At 64.5% G+C, this 18416-nt stretch overlaps 3 protein-coding genes across 4 annotated transcripts; all 3 read right to left on the reverse strand.

The window, feature by feature from the left end:
• Positions 1-448: 448 nt before the first annotated feature.
• Positions 449-6294, reverse strand: CHLRE_12g485300v5 (uncharacterized protein). Its single transcript, XM_043067823.1, has 6 exons — positions 5740-6294; positions 5448-5540; positions 5043-5272; positions 4666-4914; positions 2787-4385; positions 449-2684 (listed from the first exon to the last, which is right to left on the reverse strand). The coding sequence occupies exons 1-6, from the start codon at positions 5789-5791 to the stop codon at positions 849-851; spliced, it is 4059 nt and encodes a 1352-aa protein (XP_042917918.1). The 5' UTR covers positions 5792-6294; the 3' UTR covers positions 449-848.
• Positions 6295-6723: 429 nt separating this feature from the next.
• CHLRE_12g485350v5 (uncharacterized protein) lies at positions 6724-11964 on the reverse strand. Of its 2 annotated transcripts, XM_043067824.1 has the most exons (9): positions 11126-11964; positions 10899-10925; positions 10409-10638; positions 9762-10192; positions 9407-9506; positions 8896-9159; positions 8655-8738; positions 8232-8342; positions 6724-7950 (listed from the first exon to the last, which is right to left on the reverse strand). In XM_043067824.1, the coding sequence occupies exons 1-9, from the start codon at positions 11256-11258 to the stop codon at positions 7666-7668; spliced, it is 1665 nt and encodes a 554-aa protein (XP_042917920.1). In that variant the 5' UTR covers positions 11259-11964; the 3' UTR covers positions 6724-7665. The 2 variants fall into 2 exon arrangements, with proteins under 2 accessions (XP_042917920.1, XP_042917919.1); XM_043067825.1 differs by lacking the exon at positions 10899-10925.
• A 456-nt stretch (positions 11965-12420) lies between these two features.
• On the reverse strand, positions 12421-18334 carry CHLRE_12g485400v5 (uncharacterized protein). Its single transcript, XM_043067826.1, has 8 exons — positions 18289-18334; positions 17382-17489; positions 16888-16995; positions 16582-16662; positions 16070-16285; positions 15742-15845; positions 14655-15477; positions 12421-13850 (listed from the first exon to the last, which is right to left on the reverse strand). Exons 1-8 carry the CDS (start codon positions 18307-18309, stop codon positions 13749-13751), a joined length of 1563 nt encoding a protein of 520 aa, XP_042917921.1. The 5' UTR covers positions 18310-18334; the 3' UTR covers positions 12421-13748.
• Positions 18335-18416: the final 82 nt, after the last annotated feature.

An 18416-nucleotide genomic window follows, 5' to 3' on the forward strand; every position in this document is an offset into this window, starting at 1 on the left:
CCCGGCCGTTTTTGTCTGAGCCTAGATTGCCCTGAAAACAAGATACGACCCCTGGGCGCGACTAACCCGCTGTTCAACTCGCAGCACCGCAGCTGGTCTGCCGCCAACATGGTGGGCGTTGGTGACGAGTTTGACGGCGCCGCAGGTGCGTGTCAGGATGGCGCAAAAACGTATTCGGGTGGTGCGGGGCCTGCGTCAGGAATCGGGCCAGACCTGGCATTACCTCGAAGCAGGTTCGCCCCGATCCCACGCGCACGAAAGACCCGCAGGAGGGTCGCAGGGTACTGCTGTGGCCAGCCAGGGCCCCTGCACCTGCAGCTGCCACAGCTGCTGCCCTTGGAGCGGCTGGGGCGGGGCCAGGGACTAGACGGCCGCCGTCTCTCCTGTCGCGAACACGGACATGCACACACACTGTGTATTGGTAGGCCCCAATACATCGGCGGGCGCGTACACCTTTTGGTACCCTCAGCACACACCTTGCATGTTTCCTTCCCTTGTGCTCTCTAGCACATCTTGTCTATGGTGCAGTCTTCTGGTACTGGCGCTTTCCAGCAATTAACCCCACCCAATGCAGCCGTGCGCCCATCCATGTATGCCACATCACCGCTGCTAGACGCTGCCATAACAGCCCCACTTACAGCTGCCGCGTTGTCCCAAGTTATATACACATCCTTGACATCCGGCGCATGCTGCAAAACTTGCACCTGCACCTTGGCCACACAGCGCGCATACTTGCGAGACTGTTTATTGTTCATTAACTGACACCATTGTCCCGTGCCATTGTCCCAAACGCAAATTAAACGGCCGCACACACCGCACCACGCCACGCCAGCAAGCGCGCGTCGGCCCTACCGGCGCAGCGGCCCCTCGCTCGCACCCACCGCGCCTGCGGCCGCGCGCGCCACGTCCCGGTGCAGCAGCATACGGCTGAGTCGGGTGGGCTGCGCTGGCGGCCGCGCCACCGGCATCTCGCAGCTGCCCCCGCCGTACCGCCCGCCACCGCCACCACCGATACTGCCCACGCTACGCGTGCTGCCTGCACTGCTGAGCGCTCGCGGCCCAGTCGCTCCGGCCTGCGGCGAGGGGTGGCCGCTGCCTCCTCCGCCTCTGCCTTCACCCACGCTGCCGGCTGAAGCGAAGGAGGCAGCGCTGCCATGCCCCTGGGGTGAGCCCAGGTGCATGGGCCCCAGGGGCGGCGGCGGAATGAGCGGGTGCGGGTGCAGGTACCTTGTCGGTGTGGAGGCGCCGCTGCTGCCGCAGCTGCTGGCGGCGCTGCCATAGCCGCTGCCACCACCACCACCACCACCACCACCACCGCCATTACTGCCGCCGCCGCTGAGCCGCCACGCGGCCTTGTCCCGGTGCCAGCCAGCGGGGCCGGCACTGGCGGGACCGGCGCCCGCACCGCCTCCGCCACCACCACCACCACCACCACCACCACCACCACCACCACCACCACCGGATCGGCTTTGGCCCCATGAGCAGTGGTCGTGGGGGCACAGGCCGTCGTCGGCATGCCCCCGGAGGTCCGTGTCGTCCCCCACGGCGGCGGCGCCGCACACCACCACCAGGTCACCGCCGACTCCCGCCACCCCAGCAAATGAGCTCCGCGCGCGCCGCCGCGCCGCCACATCATCATGGGCACCCGCAGCGCCGCCACTGTCCGTGTCTTGCCCCTCCAGCGTGCAAACCTCGGGCAAGGTTGTGAGCGGCAGGGAGCCATAGCTCATCAGGCTTGGGCGGCGACTCGCCTGTGGAACGCCGCCCGCGCCGGTACTTGCCCAGTCCGCGGCGGCGACGCCACCGCCGCTGTTGCCGTTTGCTCCAGTCCCGCCGCCACCGCTGTGCCGGCTCTGCAGCCGGAACAGCGGCTCTGAGGCCGTCTGACCCTCGCCCCGCACGTTGGGAGGCGAGGAGTGCAGCTGCTGCAGGAGGAGCGGTGGGGGCGGCAGCTGCAGTCCCACGCGCGGGCCTTTGCAACCACTGCCACCACCTGTAATAGTGGCCCCGGGCCTGCCGCCGCCAGCGGCGGTGGCCTTGCCACTCCCGGGCTGTGTGCCATCCACGGACCGAAACACGGACATGCGGGCAGGCGCAGACCCCAGAACCGCCGCCGCCGCCGCCGCGAATGGTGCCTTGCCTGGAACTGCGACCTGTGCCACCCCGCCAGATGACGAACGAAGCTGGCGCGGCCGCTGCTGCTCGACGCCGCTATCACCGCCGCCGCCGCCGCCGCACCTGTCGCCGCCCTCCACCTCGGGCGGCAGCACTGGCGGCGCCGCCACTGGGAGCTCGTAGTCGTCATCGGGGCGCGGCAGCGGCGCCCGCAGCCGCCCGCTGACCCGGCCGCCGCCGCTGCTACCGCCACCGCTGCCAGGAAGGGCGAATGGGGACGCCGCCTCCGCCGCGCCTGCTGCAGCGGCCGCTGCCGCGCCGGCTGCCATGCAATCGCGGCAGGTGCTCCAGGAGCGGCGGTGCAGCGGGCTGCCTGCACCCTGCTGCTGGGCTCGGCTGTGGCTGTGACTGTGCGGCAGAGGGCCATGGGAGGCCGCAGCGGCAGCAAGTGAGCTGTTGAGGTGCGGCGGCAGCGGCGGAAAGCAGGCTGGCCCCCCCCGAGCCTGCACGTGTCCTCCATTCCATCCAGGCGACGAGGCTGCCGATGAGGGCGGCGGGTCGCCTGCAGCCTGTGGCCACACATCTGTCCCGTTGGGAGCCCCACTGCCGCCGTAGTGGGAGGCCCTGCGGCGGCTGGCGGCCGGAGGCGGGAGCGGCACCAGCGCATGGGCCAACACGCCAGCAGTGGAGGTGCGGGTGCTGACGGCGGCGGCGGCGGCGGCGTGACTGTTGCGAATCACTGGCGCGCGCCCGGGGCCGCCGCCCACGCTGAGGAATGCACCGGTACTGCCGCCGCATGCGGCCGCACTGGGGCCTTCACAGTCGCTGTCGCTGTCAAGCACAAGGGCAGGGCTGCCACCGCCAACGCTGCCGCCGCCTTCGCTCCCCGCCCCGGTAGCCCCGGTGAGCCGCTGCTGCTGCTGCTGCTGCCGCTGCTGCTGCCAGCCAGCCATGTCGTCACTGCCACGCGCCTGCGCCAGCGCCATGGCTGCAGCGCCGCCCTGTCCAGCAGCCGGCGGCACCAGGCTGCCCACCACAGCCGCCGACATGGCCGGGCTGCCCACAGAGACGAAACGGTGCAGCGGCGGCCGCGGCGGCGGCGGAACCAGCGGCTGTGCCGTGGAGGGCTGCAGGCCGCCGCCTGCGGGGCTGCTTATGCCTCCGCAACCACCATAGGCAGCACTGCTGAACGGTGACGGTGGGGTTCCGGCCGCGGGGTCAAAGGAGCTGCGCGCCGCGTACAGTGCTCCCGCCACGTCCCGCCAGCAGCTGACGGCTCCGTCATGCGTCAGGCGCCGCCGCGCACTGGCGCTCATGCCGTGGATGCCGCCGCTGACACGGACGCCGCCCACAAGGGCCGGGCTGCCTGTGCCGCTCTGACTGGCTCGGCGGGAGGGCGGCAGCGGTGGACCGCCGCCGCCGCCGCCGCCACCACCCCAGGCCGCCGCCGGTGAGTCGCCGCCGCCCCCTCCGCTCGCGACCGAGGCCTGGTCCGAGTCGATTCCATTCAGGTGTGGGCTGTGGAGGTGGTGGTTGTGTGCCGGGCTGCCCGCGCCACTGCCAGGCGCGCTCCCGCACACGCTGATGCGCCGCCTGGACGACAGCGCCCGCTGCAGCAGCAGCTGCGCCTGGGCAGTGGACACCGCCGCCGCTGCGGTGGCTGCAGCCGCACTGGCCGCCTCAGCGGCCGCGGCAGCCGCCGAGGCGGCCCCACCGCCGCCGCCGCCGCTGCGCCGCTGCCGCCGTTGCCGCCAGCGGGCGGAGTACACGTATGCGCCTAGTGCCAGTGACAGCGCCGCGCCGCCCACCAGGCCGCCGGACCTCGCCGCCGCCCGCTGCTGCGCCGCCCGCCGCCGCGCCGCCGCCACGTCAATGTCGTCGTGCTCCAGGGCGGGCCCCTGGCCGAGTAGCGGCAGCATGGGCGCCACCGCCGTGGACACGGCAGCGTTCTGTGCGGCAGCAGGTGCTGGGTGTGCGGTCGCGGGCGTCGCTGCTGGTGGCGGCCCTAGGGAGCCATCAGCGGTTGGGTCCGTGAAGGCGCTGGCGGCTGTGCCAGTGTTGGCGGCAGCTGCCATAGCAGTGGGCAGGCCGGCACCGGGCATGGCGCCGGCGTGCTCCATGCCAGCGCCTACGGCCCCGCTGCTACTGCCGTTGCCGGGCTGGCACGCGGCTGGCCTGCAGGCGGCTGTGACCAGGATGTAGGAGCAGCCAGTGGTCAGTGAGTTCTGCGGCGCGCCCGCGAAGGCGGTCACGGCGGCGGGGCCACAGGCCTGCGTGCACGCGCACCAAGGAAGGGTGTCAGGGCGGTACCACGCTTTCTCTCTCTTAAGTTCCGGAGCTCCGTGGTGCGTGGCCCCCCACGTGGAGCTCCGTCGGTTGGTACATGCGTGTGCATTCCAACCACTGTGTGGCGCTGCAACCCCGCCACGTGCTTCCCTCACCCTCACTATCCCTTACCTACCCAGCCTCACCCTGAGCCCTCCCCAGCCCGGCCCGCAGCCCCACCCCCCGCCCGGCCCCCAGCCCACCCTGCCCCCTTCTCCCCCTCACCTGCTCGCTGACGTCCACTGCCAGCTGCAGGAAGAATGAGCGGTACTGCTCCTCCTGCTCGGCCGGGCCGCACCGGAACAGAGTCGTGGGCACTGACACAAGCAGCGCGGCAGCGGCCGCCGCAAAGCTCACGCCGCCGCCACTCGCCGCCGCCGATGAGCACCCCACTGCCGCTGCCACGCGGCTGGCTGGCACAGTGGAGGGGCAGGCGTCCGGCATTCGGCGGGAGAGCGCCGCCACTATGTTTGCCTGCGGGTTGCGCGGCGCGTGCCGAATGTTACCGTACTTGATGGTGGGACAAAGCTCAGCTCCTGGCGCGATCGCAATTTGTAGCTAAGCGTTTTCCAGCGACACCATAAAGCCTGCAGTGCGCTTGCCTGAGTCAGCGGTGAGGGGCCGCTGTGGCTGTGCCCGAGCGCGCGGGGCATTGCCAGGTAGGGACCCTGGCCGCCACTGCCCATGCCTCCGCGTCCGACCGCTGCACCCCCGCCACCCCCAGTCGTCCCTCCCGCCGCCAGCACGACGTCCAGTCGCATCAGGGTGGAGCCGTCGGGCCGGCGGGGGGCGCCCGGCTCGGAGCCCGAGCGCACCGTCACATAGCCCAGCACTGGCAGGGGGAGGGGAGCAGCAGGCGGGCCGGGGCTTGGGGTAAGCAGGCGGAGGGCACGTGGCATGCAGACCACTGCCATAGCAAATGTCCTACACATGTTGAATCCAGACGTGTTCGTGTCGTCCGTGGCACCTGCTGGCACAACCCCAACCAGGACACCCGCGCAGCCTACCAGCGCCATCCAGCGACGACACCAACGGCGCTGAGTCATCTGCCTGGAACGAGACACACGGCGACAAGTCCACCACAAGCGCCTCCAGCGTGCCTGCAAGGTGAAGTCGGGACCTAGTCTTCACATGGTTGGCTGCACACACTGTGACTGTGCCGCCCACTGCAGTTTCAACGACAGCTGGCCGCGAGGTAGTAGCACGACCACCACAAATCTATACCCGCCAGCCATAATGCACTTTAAATGCACAGGCAATACAACCAAGACTGAGGAATGCCGTAGACCAGCTCCGCACCTGAGGCGAAAGCCAGGCAAAGCACTAGCAGTGCCTTCACACGAATTCTCATGCTATGCTGAGACGCTCATAGCAGCAATGCGTTCCGTCGCAAACCCGAATGTCCCTTGCAATCCGAGCGGCGTCGCTCAGATTTCTTCATTTTCCTCTTGAGTGAAAGACGTTGCAGACAAACTGGCGAAACAACTGTCTGCTAAGATTTGCGCCAGCTCCGAACTGCAAGAGCCCACCCTGACTTCTGGGCTGTGTCGGTGCCTGGTGCAGAATCACACATGAAACTTCGTGGTGCTATTAATTTTAAGGGGTCGCGGAGGCATCAGGTGGCACGGACTTCAAATTGCTGCATCGTCCGGCCGACACTCAACCCGAGGCTTCCCATAAACCGACTGCAGATTGAATTGATGTTTGGCTATCAAAGTGCCTGGGCGTACACCGTTCTGCCCTCAGAGGCGCGAGAACGAGTAGCTGCGAAGTGGGGTCTCGCTGCCAGAGTGAGCTCGCACGGATTCTGTGTAACAACTTTGTAACAACGCAATTCACTTACTTTGTATACACTTTCATAATTATACGGTGAACTTGAGTACCTGGGGATCGCAAGAGAGCACAGCGGTTTGTCGTGCCTGGTCGTGCTGCTGCGACCGTCTGCCGCCTTCACGCCCGTAGGAGCTCCCCGCGTCTCCCTGACCAGAAGCCGGCGGTCGCACGCCAGGCCTTCTCTGACGGTAGCATGCAAAGCACGCCGCCTCGTCCGGTCTGCGGGACCCCCCAACCGACCGACCGACCGACCCCCCCTGCCGTACGACCCCCCCAAAACCCCTCAGAACCCCTTAGTTTTTTGTCAGGTTATTGCCAATAATCGACTGCTCTCGGTGAGCTCTGTCGCCATGTACATTGAACTGCCTTGGGAACATATTTTGACCGACCGACAGGCGGACATGTGGACGTGATGATGCCGGCATGTATCCTTGATAGAGTGGTCTACTACGCAACGGCTTATTACAATGTTGCTTGATAGTACGAATGTGCTGACACGTTCACCCATGCAAAACCCGGCCGGCATCGGCCTGTCCCTGACCAGCTCCCCAGGCATCTCCCGATAAAACGCTCCCCAGACTGTGCACGGTTGCTGAGTCCGGGGTATACCTACGCGCGCATCGTTAAGCTGCACCCATTGCGCCGCGCGCTGCAGGACAGAAGCGCTAGGAACAAAACTTAGCACGAACCTGTGCAAAACCTCGTGGGACCGACCGACCGACCGACCGGCCACTTTGAGGGGTCAGAACTTTGCACCCAGAAACCCATTTTCAATTTTGAAAGCGGATTCGCGCTTTTTTCTCGTTAAGCCCACATGAACAAGAAATCTGCCTTGACCTCGCAAGGGAATAGTGGGCTGAGCCCACGCCACGTCTGTATGTAGTCTCAGGCGGCAAGCGTCTACCTCAAGTCCCGGACTTAGCCGGGGTCGGTTCGTACAGGTACGGCCCGCCATGCGTCCAGCCACCAAGCACAAGCACAGAGATGCCCGCCCAGTCTGCCGTGCTTCAACATATATGCATGGAGGCGTTGACTTTCATATTGCGTGCAAAAGTGACTATGGTAGATAGTGTCGCTGGGTGCAGCACCAGCCAAGGTCGTCGCCACCGTCATCTAGCACGCCGGGTGCCTTCTAAGCGACTCAGTTGAGCCTCACGAGGCCCGTTCGTGGCACAGGCCCACGACCAACCATCTGTCACACCTACCTACTCGCCCGCCTCATCCTCCGCACTGCGGACCAGGCCGCGCTCGCCCTCGTGGTGCTTCTCCTTCTCGCTGACACGCGGGAAACAGATCTGCTGCAGGCCGTGCTGGCACATGGCGCCCAGGGAACTAACAAAGCCCAGAACCCTGGCGCAAGCACGGTTACTGTGACCAGCCTGTGGGGTACAACTAACACCTACCCATCCGTCCCATGTTACGCGGCTGGACGACGGCGGCACGCCCCAGCAGCCGCTTGCCCAAGTGCAGCGAAATGGGGCGCACGGACCCCACATGAGGCTGCAAGTGCGCCTTGGGCGTTGCTGCAGCCGATGCGCCCGGGGCCTTGCTGCGCATGGGCAGTGGGCTGTCGTACGTATTAGTCACCACCTCGCTACGACCACTGCTGTGGAACTCGGCCAGCACTCCGCAGCACTCCCCGAGCACTAACAGCTCTTCAGACTTCGTGGTGACCGCCTGAACAGGGAAGAATGGCGACAGGTAGCGAGTACGTTTTGTGTAGGGTGGCGGCACACGTTAGCGCCCTCTAGTCTCGCACGGTCCTGTCTCCTGTATCCCAGAAACCTTCCAATTCTGTGTCGACGCATGTTTTAAAAATTTACAGGCACCCAGCAGCAGGTGCACGCCTCAAACGCCCACTTCTCATGTGTGCACCTAATCACAACTCTTGCATGTGCGACCCTCTGTGTGTTCACCGGTGTACATGGGCATGTGTTGGGTGTACATGTCTGCAGCACCTGAGCGAGCAGTGGGTAGTCCAGGTACAGCTTTCCCTCGCGCTCTGTGGCGAAGCTGGCCAGCAGCACCTTGAACGCCAACGGGAGCTTGGCCGGGTCCACTCCAGCCATCTGCAGTTGGTTGTTTTGCGCGCGTAGGCAAACAAAGGCCGGTCAGAACTTAAGGTGGCTGAGAGCGTGTGATGTCAAACCCCATGCAATGGGGCATGCAACCAGCGCACGCAATGTAAGCCAGAAACGCAACCCATTTTCCTTGTGAAAACCGTACATCTATCTGTGAGCCGACCCTACTCCGACTTGGCTGGAAAGTCGATAACCATACAACGTGTACGACTGCGCAATGCGCTGATAGGACAGCAAGCAAGGTGCAATGCTCCGTCACGACCACAACCGTACACAGCCACACGTATGCACTGTACCTACCGGGTCCAGCAGCTCGCGCAGAAGCTTCAACTGTGCAGCAGGCTGGCCCAGCACTTGCAGCGCCGTGCGCAGGTCCGCCAGCACCTGAACACGGATCACATGCGGCAATGGGGGGGTTGCTGGTCGAACCGTCTGGTACCATCTGTCGGTCATCGTGCAAGAAGCCCACTCCTTCACAGCCAGCGCCTAACCATGCTTTGCAACCATTCCCATTTTCAGGCATGCATTATGCAAGCCCCACCTCGGGAATGACCTTTTGCATCATGGTTTGCTCGACCAGCTCCGCAGCTGTGCTGGCCGTGCGGCTGTACCTCCACTCCTGGCACAAGTAGGCAAGCGTGGCGATCTGCGGCGGCGACCGCCAGACCAGGTCGTTCGGCAGCGGCGGATCCCAGGTCGCGGCCTGGGCTTTGAGCTGCTGCCAAGCGACTCGCAACACGTCGTGAGACACCGTGGGGCTCAGGTTGAGTCGGCGGTGGTGCATGATTAAAGGGAAACCGTTGGTCTGCGGCCGTGCACAGCAGAGAGATGTTAGGCTCTACCCCAAGCTACTGTCATGGGTGACACAGGATGGGGGAGCGTGAGGAGCTGAGTGGGGGGCCGCGGCTGGGATTGTGACGATGAGGCAGGTGGAAGGGGTCCGCCCAAAAGCCGTGTGGCTTGCGGACGGACAGGCGAGGTAGGATTATCTTGAAGGGCTCTGAAACAGCACCAGCGCGTCGGGTCCTGGCACTGCAACACGAACTGCTCACCGGGGTGGCTGCAACGTTGGCCCACAGCGTCGCCATGGAGCTGCCTGTGACGGCCCAGGCGACCCAGTGGGGGCTGTGCAGCAGGAGTTCCTTGAGGATGCTGCAGTACACCCAGGAAAATTGTGCACGTGTCAGCTCCATTGTGTTGCACGGCTGCTGTGGGTATGAGCGCAGGCGTCTGCCCCTTGTGCAATAAGCTTATGTCGTACAATTGAACCCCGCCGCCATCTCCCCTCAGTGCCTTCTCCGCCGCGTGTGAAGCGCCGTCTGGGCGCGTTTCACTGGCAATTGCCTCTAATCCTCCATCGCCCATGTAAGCAGACGACATGGTTAGGGAAACCTTGTGCCGACTCACCGCCGCATGTGCAGCACCGCGTCCACGTCCAGGGTTGAGCCGCGCGGCGGACAGTCGCCCGACACGGGCCGCGTCATCAGGTAAAAGCTCTCCACCTCGTCGATCAGCAGGAAGTTCAGACGGTCCCGTGGCAGGCGCCGCATGAAGTCCTGAATGGCGTCCGCCATGACGCCCGCGGAGCAGTTGCTGGGTACGGGCGTGCTGGCGGCGGCAGAGAGCTGCTGGTCGGCTGCGCTCCGCTTGAGTTTAAGGAGGAAGCCCTTAAGGAAGCCACCGCAGCCGCTGTTGCGGTCGCAGTCCAAGCAGTCCACGCGCAGGAAGTTGGGCTCTGAAAGCACCGCGCCGGCGTGCTGCCGGCCACTGCCGCCGCTGCAGAAGTAAGTGTTGGCCACCGCAGGCAGCACCTCGTTGAGCATGTAGGACTTGCCGTGCTGCACAACGGGCGCAAGATGGGCGAAAGAGCATAGCTAGATAAACGAGCAACATTCCTTTTGGTCGCTCAGCTGTGTGTCCCTCGACGGTGCTCACGGCTTCATCATAGTTCATCTACCACGCCTAACCTTCTCCCTCCAGGCCCTGTTGCATATGGGTGATACAAGCCGCACACGATGCTCTCCAACCTTCAGAGTCAGGCCATTACACCCCACCTTGACCTGACCGTTGATGAACAGCGGCAAGATGGGTACGCCGTCACGGTGCAACTCGTCGACGAGTTGCAGCCAGTCCTGCAGCTCATCTGTCTGCCTGCCCTCGGGGTCCAGGAAGAACCTGCTGCTCACGCCAGGAGTTGCGGCAGCCGCACCGCTGTTGGTGCCCACGGGCTCAAAGAAGAACAGGTCCTGGTTCTGCGAGTCTGGCCGGAGCCAAAGCTTGCGGCCTGCACGAGGATGGCATGCCCAACAAGGCGCAAACACATTAACAACCGGCCGCTTTCGCTTAGTTGCATATGCATGCAGGACCATAACACAACGAAACGAAGAAGTAATGAAGGGATGCAAAGCAGCAGAGAGTGACGAAGCAACTTCGGGCTGATTCGGGCCGAAGTGTCACGCAGCTGTGCGGGAGCTTGCCAGGAGCCTAGCCTAGTTGCTGCAACTGCACTGCAGCAGGTAGGGAAAGCCCATCAACACAACCCACTCCCCACCGCCAGGCCAGCCGCCGAGCCTGCAATACATGGAAGCGGCCACATGCGGGACACATGCACATGCACATTGGGAACCGCTGCACGTTCAGGCGCGCGAGCTCGCGCGCAGCTGTGCCCACCCTACTCTGCCGCGTTCTTCGCGGTAGCTCAATCACATACGTACTCAACCGCCGCGGGATGCTGGTTTTGCTCAGCGCCGGTGAGCGCATCGCCCACATACCAAGCTTATCGAGCAGCAGAAGCTCCCTTTTTTGCAGCAAGAGAAATGTCCGTAGCAATCGCGTTGACTCCTGATGGGGTCCTTGGTCCTTGGCACCCTTGGTTGACTCCGCTAGGGCCGACAACGAGGCCATGTCCGCTCTTACTGTATTCAGTTCCTTCTGCAGCTTGTCCTGTTCCTCCATTGCAAAGGACCGCTCACGCTCTGAGGCAGCTTGGCCTGACAGGCTCGTCAAGGTTTCGGTCTCAATGGAGTGGCATATAGTTGCGGACCGCCAAGTAATTTGAGTTATCGCTGGCCAGTCACGCTTTTCGCTTTATGGCTGCTTCTACTATCTATAATACATAATCCTATGAGATCTGATGGCAGCAAGGCGTAAGCACGTTGCATGCACGCGCAATCGTTCACAAGCTGTAAGCTCTGTCAAGCAATGGAACTGCAAGCTCTGTTGTTGCATCTTTATGTTGGTTCATCCGCAGGCCTGCAGCACGCTTTGTCGGGCCACTCGCCCCAAGCTACTGGCTCTGTCCGCGACGGAACCGAGCTGCTAGCTCGGGCGCGACCGAAACCGCGCATTTACAAATGTACCGAGTTGATAACTCTGCTAAATTTGCGACGATCTACAAGCTCGGCGCTGCCGTGCACAGTAGTCTGAAAGCCTCTTGACCACGCCCCGACACATCAAGTTATCAACTTGCGTCCTACTTCTACTGTTGACCACAGTATTGTTGACCAATAGCTAACTTGCGCTGACCGCGGTCAACGACAGGGCATTCAGAGTTGCGCGCGACAGCATGCCAGACCAGCGCGGCAAGGAGCCAGGGCCAGATGACCATAGGCGCTAGGCCTCAGTATGTCAAGTGCGCACACATGGAGGACTTGCGTCTGCGGCGGTGGCGGCCGGGCTTCGTTACCGCGGCGCGGAGTACAGCGAGTCCACGAGTTACCCGCAACCGTCAAGGGGCGGCGTGTCAGCGAATTGCTCGAATTGCAATTCTCTTATTTTGTATACACTTTCATAATAATACGGTGAAATTGAGTACCTGGGGATCGCAAGAGAGCGTGGCGGTTTGTCGTGCCTGGTCGTGCTGCTGCGACGGTCTGCCGCCTTCACGCCCGTAGGAGCTCCCTGCGTCTCCCTGACCACAACCCGGCGGTCGCACGCCAGGCCCTCTCTGACGGTAGAATGCAAAGCGCGCCGCCTCGTCCGGTCTACGGTGTTATACTACGGTATTATACGCCGAGATCAACAGACGGTCAGTCGGGTCCCGCAAGGATGTGGGCGGGGATGTTTTTGTTGTTGTTGGTTACAAGGTGGTGTGCACGAGCATGCGTGCTATCCTGTCCCCGTAAGTACCAGTGGCCCGGGCCGGTGGGCCCTTATAACGCCGGGAAACTTACTTTGCGCAACGAAGTTAGGCGTGTTCGACTGTACTACTCAATGCCAACTACGTCAACTGCTAGCCCGTCAGCCTAGGTGATTAGGTGCCTCGGCACCGAATGCCCGCCCCTCCCTTCCATCGGGGCTTCAGCCCTGCTGCTCGAAACCCTTCGAAAGCTCCGAGTTGCTCTATGCGCAGTGCACACCCTACGGACGTCAGGTAAGGCGCCACCACCTTGGCCACCACCACACCTGTGCTGCGGACCAGGTGTGCGGCCCTGATCAATGCGCTGCGTTCCTGGGGCGTCACCATCACCACGACGTTCCACACCTCCCGCCCTGCCGATTGCCACGCACGGACATAGCGCCCGCTCACCGACGTCCCACTCGTGCTAGCAACCGCCTCTAGGTTCCCGGACGCCCGGATGCGCTCTAGCAGCTCGCCGGGATGTAGCTCACCGCATCCCACACCTGATCCTACACCCATTTTACACCACTTTCACACTTCAGTTTCTATCCCATGCCCACGCCCATACGCTGACACTCACACAATGAAACCGCATCTGGCTTCCTCAGCAGCCATAATAATGCGGTGATGCCGGGCTCAGTCCAGGGCAGGGGAGGGCTAGGGCATGGACGCAGGGGACTGGACACTTGTCGAGTCTGCACTCGCGTTCAGCTGGTCACAGGCATCGTGTGTACACATGCATCCTGGCTGCCACATTCACAAGAGCTGCTGGCCATCACCACCGGCGCACTTGCACCGCGCCTCATCCTTATTGCCGCACACAACGTCACAACGCTCACTCCCCGTCACCCGCCCTGGCCGCCATTCGCCCCTCACCCACCCGCCACCCAAGCACTACTGCGCACGCGCCTCGGACGCCGCCTCATCCCCGCCTGGTGTAGCAACCCCGTGGAGCCGCCCCCAGTCCCTCATGTACACACAATCCTGCGCGTTTCCTCCCCTTGTCCTCTCAGAAAAACATGTACCCAGTCGTTCGTTTTGCTTGCTCCCGAGTGTCGGAAGGGCAGCCGCCGCCGCCGCCTGCTGCTGTAGCAACACGCACGACCCCGGCGCCGCCGTTGCTGCGACCGTCACTGCTGCCGCCGTCACTGTTGCCGCCGTCACTGCTGCCGCCGTCACTGCTGCCGCCGCTTGTGCCGCCACGACCTGCCTCCGCCCCACGCCCCCACACGTCTCGCACCCAGGGCGGGCCCTGTCTGCTGCTGGCTGCCTAGCTAGGGCTTGACGGTGCGCACCAGCGCCGACACCGCCTCCTGCATGGCGCTCACCTCCGCCGCCAGCTGAGTCAGAAGGAACTGGAACGTGTGCCACCACACCTGTGGGCGGGGCGGGGCGTTGCGGGGTGGGGGCGTGTGTTAGCTAGGAAGCCGCAAGGGGGAGGGTTCGACACGGGAACGTGTGTATACGGCTTGCATGAGCGCACACGTCATGGGACAACGCAGCTCACACAGCCTCTCTCCCAGCACCCACCGCTAGCATGCGCCCGAACCCAGTACGCGTTTAGTCCCCGCCCCCAGCCCCGCCCCTCCTGCCATTTTTGGGCTGAGCCCCCTGAGCGAAGCGTCGACAAAAAGTACCATACTGGCACAAACCGCGAGCGCCACGTATTATTAATTGCTATTCCATATTGTAGAAAAATAGGCGGCAGGGAAAACTCGGCCGGAGCGAGAAGCGACCTCGCGAGTCCATGGACATCTTGACTTTCTTCAGTCCGCGAGTATAGCTCTCGGGCCCTGAATATCTTACATCCATGTATCAAAACATGTCGACGACAAGCGTCTTGGGGCAAGAATGTCGAAAGTTTGTGCAACAGCCGAACCATGCGTGCCGATCCCGCCTTAATTATGTCGCGGCCCCGGATCACGCGCCCGAGCCCCACCAGCCGTTTGTGGTGCTTGTGAGGGATTTGGAATGAGGTATCACGGGCTCATGTGTGGAGTGGCGTGGACAGGGCGTGGCGGTGCCTTTGGTATGCCCCTTTGCCAGTCCCGCTGGGCTTGCAAGGGTGCTGTTCATGTCGCCGGTACCCATCGTCACATCCCTTGCTCTAGGGGCTCAGCCCATTTTCCAGCTGTACAAAGCTGACACCCCTTGTCCCCTCCACCCACACCGCCACCCACCTCGGGCGTCAGAGCGCTGCGCTCGAACCCCGCCAGCCCTGTGGGCATGTACTGCAGCGGCGGCCGGTGGAACACGCTGGCGGCGTCGTCGTCCTTGCCCGCCTCCTCCTCCAGCGCGCTGGGGCCGCCCAGCAGCAGCCCACCGCCGCCCAGGCCGCTGGGCACCACCACCACCGCATGTGGGGAGTACGCCGCAGCATTGGGGGTGGTGTGGGCGGCGACCGACTGCAGCGAGCCAAAGGGCGTGGCGGAGGGAGGCGCGACCTGGCCGTTGTCAACACCGCCTGCCGGCAGCAACGGCTCCGACAGCTGCGGGTCAGTGCCGCCGCCGCCGCCGCCGACGCCCGGCGCCTTGCTGCCGCCCATCCGCACCGCCGAGGCGACGGTGGCCATCGCCGCGGCCGCCACTGCTGCAGCCGCCGATGCCACGGACGGCGGCGGCGGCGACGGCGAGCGCGAGGGCCGGCGGCCAATCACCGCAGGCGTGGGGGCTGGCGCGCTGATGCCGCCCGGCCCCGACCCAGCCGTCAGCAGCCCCGACCCCGACCCCCCCGCCATCAACAGCCCAGCCAGGTGGCCACTTGCGGTGGCACTGGCGCTGGCGGCCGAGGAGCCGGCCGTGCTGCTGCCACCCGCGCCCCAGCCCCCACCGCCCGCTGCTGCTGTCCCGTATCCCCCTGCCCCTCCTCCTCCTGCTCCAAGGGCCACCAGTCGCGGCGAGTCCAGGATCTTGGAGTTGAGGTGCTCCAGGGCGTCCACGTCCACCCCCCGCAGGTGCGTGGCGGCGGCCAACACGCCGTCCACCACGGCTTGGGTCAGGAACCTGAGGAGGTAGAGGGGCACAGCTGAGTCGTGGAGGCGTGCGCGCGCGTGACTGCCAGCTCTCACACACCCTGTCAGCTCTCACTCACCCACCTCAGCAGGACATTGCACTTCCCTGTCCTATCCGACTCCCCTGCAGCTGCCTCAGGCGCGTGCCAACTCCCTCCACAGCCGCCACCCGCCACGCTCTCCTCCTCGCTCTTGGGCATTGGGTTCAGTTTAGCTTTGGGCTGGCATCTACAACCCCGCCCGCCCCCCTCCCCACCTGAAGTCCTTGAGCAGCTGTATGAGTGCGGGGTCGTGGCGGATGGCCGGGTCTGCGGGCGGGTGGCTCAGCAGCAGCCAGAAGCTGCACTGCAGCCGGTTCACCTGCGGCCAGGGGTGGTGGTGGCGGGCAGTGGGAAAGTGGTGGTGAAGGGCAAGGGGGGGATGAGGGGCAGTGCGAGTGATGGGGTGGGGGAGCGGATCCAGGCAGTTGTGGGACAGGCAGCACACTCGCGGCACCGTGCCACCGTCAATTACACACACACACACACACACACACACACACGCACACCAGCACACACTCTCCCTCCCTCCAGTGTCAGGCTCACCCGGCGGATGCAGCCCACGGTGCGGCCCACCAGCTCCTGGTCCAGCTGCCAGCCCCGGGCGCCGCACCCGCAGCAGCAGCGCCACACGCCGCCGCCGCCGCCGCAGCTGCGCGGCCAGGGCACGAACCACCAGGCCGCCAGCGGGCCGCCGATGACGCGGCACTCGGTGGCGGTCAGCGGCAGGGCGGTCAGGGCGCCGTTCAGCGCGGCGTTGATCTGGAGGTGCGGTGATGGGGTGATGGGGTGATGGGGTGGGAGACGGAGTGGGGTGATGGGGTGGGAGACGGAGTGGGGTGGGGGTGGGAGGCGGAGTGGAAGTGGGATGACCATTGAGCATCGGCGGGATTATGGGCGGGAGGTGTGGAGGTGGTGGAGGGGGTGTGCACGCGCACGCAGTCAGGGGTCGGGGTCTTTCCCCTGCACCGGGAGCGCCCGCGCGTCCATCCCTGCGCCCGCCATGACGGCACCCCCGTGATCGCCCCCACCATCACCGGTCATCGCCCGCCCCTCACCCGCGCCTGGAAGCCCTCCAGCAGCTGCTCCTCCGTGGGCCGCGCCCCCGACCCCTCCGCCTCAGCCTCCTCGCCGCCGTACTGCAGGTGGGTGGGGGGGTGGGTGGGGGGAGCGTGCGAGCTTACATGAGGGGGTGGGGGGCGCGGTCCATGGGGCAGTCAGTCGCTTTGCATACATGCAGGCACGCAGGCGTGCACGGCCGATGGCTCCATGCAGGGACTCCCAACACCGGCTGCAGTGCTGTCTCCCTCCCCCCGCCCACCCACCCCCGCCCACCCCCGCCCACCCCCGGCCCGGCTCCTCACCTCTGGGGCCGCCATCTTCTTCTGGTTGCCCCACACCAGCCTGTTGAGCTCGGCCAGCTCCGACAGCGAGTGACGCAGCCGGTCCAACACATCCTCGGTGGCGGAGCGCTGGGGGCATGGGGGCGAGGGTGTGTGTGTGTGTGTGTGTGTGTGTGTGTTGGGGGTTGGGGGGGGCGAGAGGGAGTTTGGGGAGGAGATGGGTGTGATGAGCGCGTGCTGGGTTGTAAGGAGTGGTAAGAAGCGAGAGGAGGATGTGAACACACATGCACAAGCGCACGGTATGGCATCTTCACAGCTCTACATGCCACATCGTAGGTTCAACTGCCCGCACTGACCCAGCAGCACAACCGCATGGCCACACCGCAACCGTGCCGCAGCCGAACCCGCTCGTGCAATACCCCTCCCTCGGCCCTCTCCCGTAACCCTTTGCTACCCGGCCCCCTCCTCGCCCATCCGCCCCCCTCCCCACCACCACCAGCACCACCCTTCCGCACCTGGAACACGCACGTGGCCGCGGCCTGCGCGATGAGCATGCCCACCACAATGCCCAGGAAGCGGTACAGCGCGTAGCTCTCAGCCGGGCCCTCCTCCACATTGTTCACCTGCAAGGGGGTGGGAGGCAGCAGGGGGGAGCAGCATGGGGCGGGGACCCGGGGTCAGGGTTCGATGGCTGCGGCGCAGAGGGGGCGTGCGCTGCGGCACTGGCCCAGCAGCCGTGCCTAGCAGCCCATCAGGTGGGGCGCACACCAGGAGCCGCCACGACCTCGCTCTACTTGCAGAGCTGCGTGTGTGTATTTATGTGTGTGTGTGTGTGTGTGTGTGTGTGTGTGTGTGTGTGTGTGTGTGTGTGTGTGTGTGTGTGTGTGTGTGTGTGTGTGTGTGTGTATGTGTTAAAGAGCACAAGGAAAACATTGCGCAAAGACAGTGTGTGTGTGTGTGGGGGGGGGGTGTAGATACCAGCCCAAACTAAACCAAAGAACGTCAATGGGGGGGGCTGTGCGCGTTCAGGGGTACACGGGGGACGTTCGGGACAGTCGTTGCGGATTCGTGGGAGAGGACAGTTCGTGCGGGATATGTGCGGCAGGCACGGTAATTGATGGGGGCGCCTGAAAAGACAGATGAGCCAGTGCGGACCGGGGGAGGGAGCGATTGGACTTGCTGTTCGCGCGACTGAAGAGTGAGGGATGGTCGAAACAGGGGAAATCGGTCACGGTAATGGAGGGTCGGAGAACTTGGTTGGGCGGGGAAAGTAGTGGGAGGAGTGGGAGAAGTGTCTGTGTGTTCGTGGGGCGGCGGGAACGTCGCTCGCCGGGACTGCGCAAGTTTAGAAAAGACAGAATGGAAGGTTCCAGACGAGGCCGCATGGGCCGGGGGGGGGGGGGTTGGGGGTGTTCTGTCAGCACACAGCGCAGCCTGAGACATTCTCAAATACAAGCGCAGTGCAAGTATGGCGTGCAATGTTTGGGATATTTGACAGCGTGTTTGGGGCTGGGGGACCCCGGAAGAACCCTCGTGAGAAGGCATATCAG

This window comes from Chlamydomonas reinhardtii, chromosome 12 (assembly GCF_000002595.2).
Source record: "Chlamydomonas reinhardtii strain CC-503 cw92 mt+ chromosome 12, whole genome shotgun sequence".
Taxonomy (NCBI): domain Eukaryota; kingdom Viridiplantae; phylum Chlorophyta; class Chlorophyceae; order Chlamydomonadales; family Chlamydomonadaceae; genus Chlamydomonas; species Chlamydomonas reinhardtii.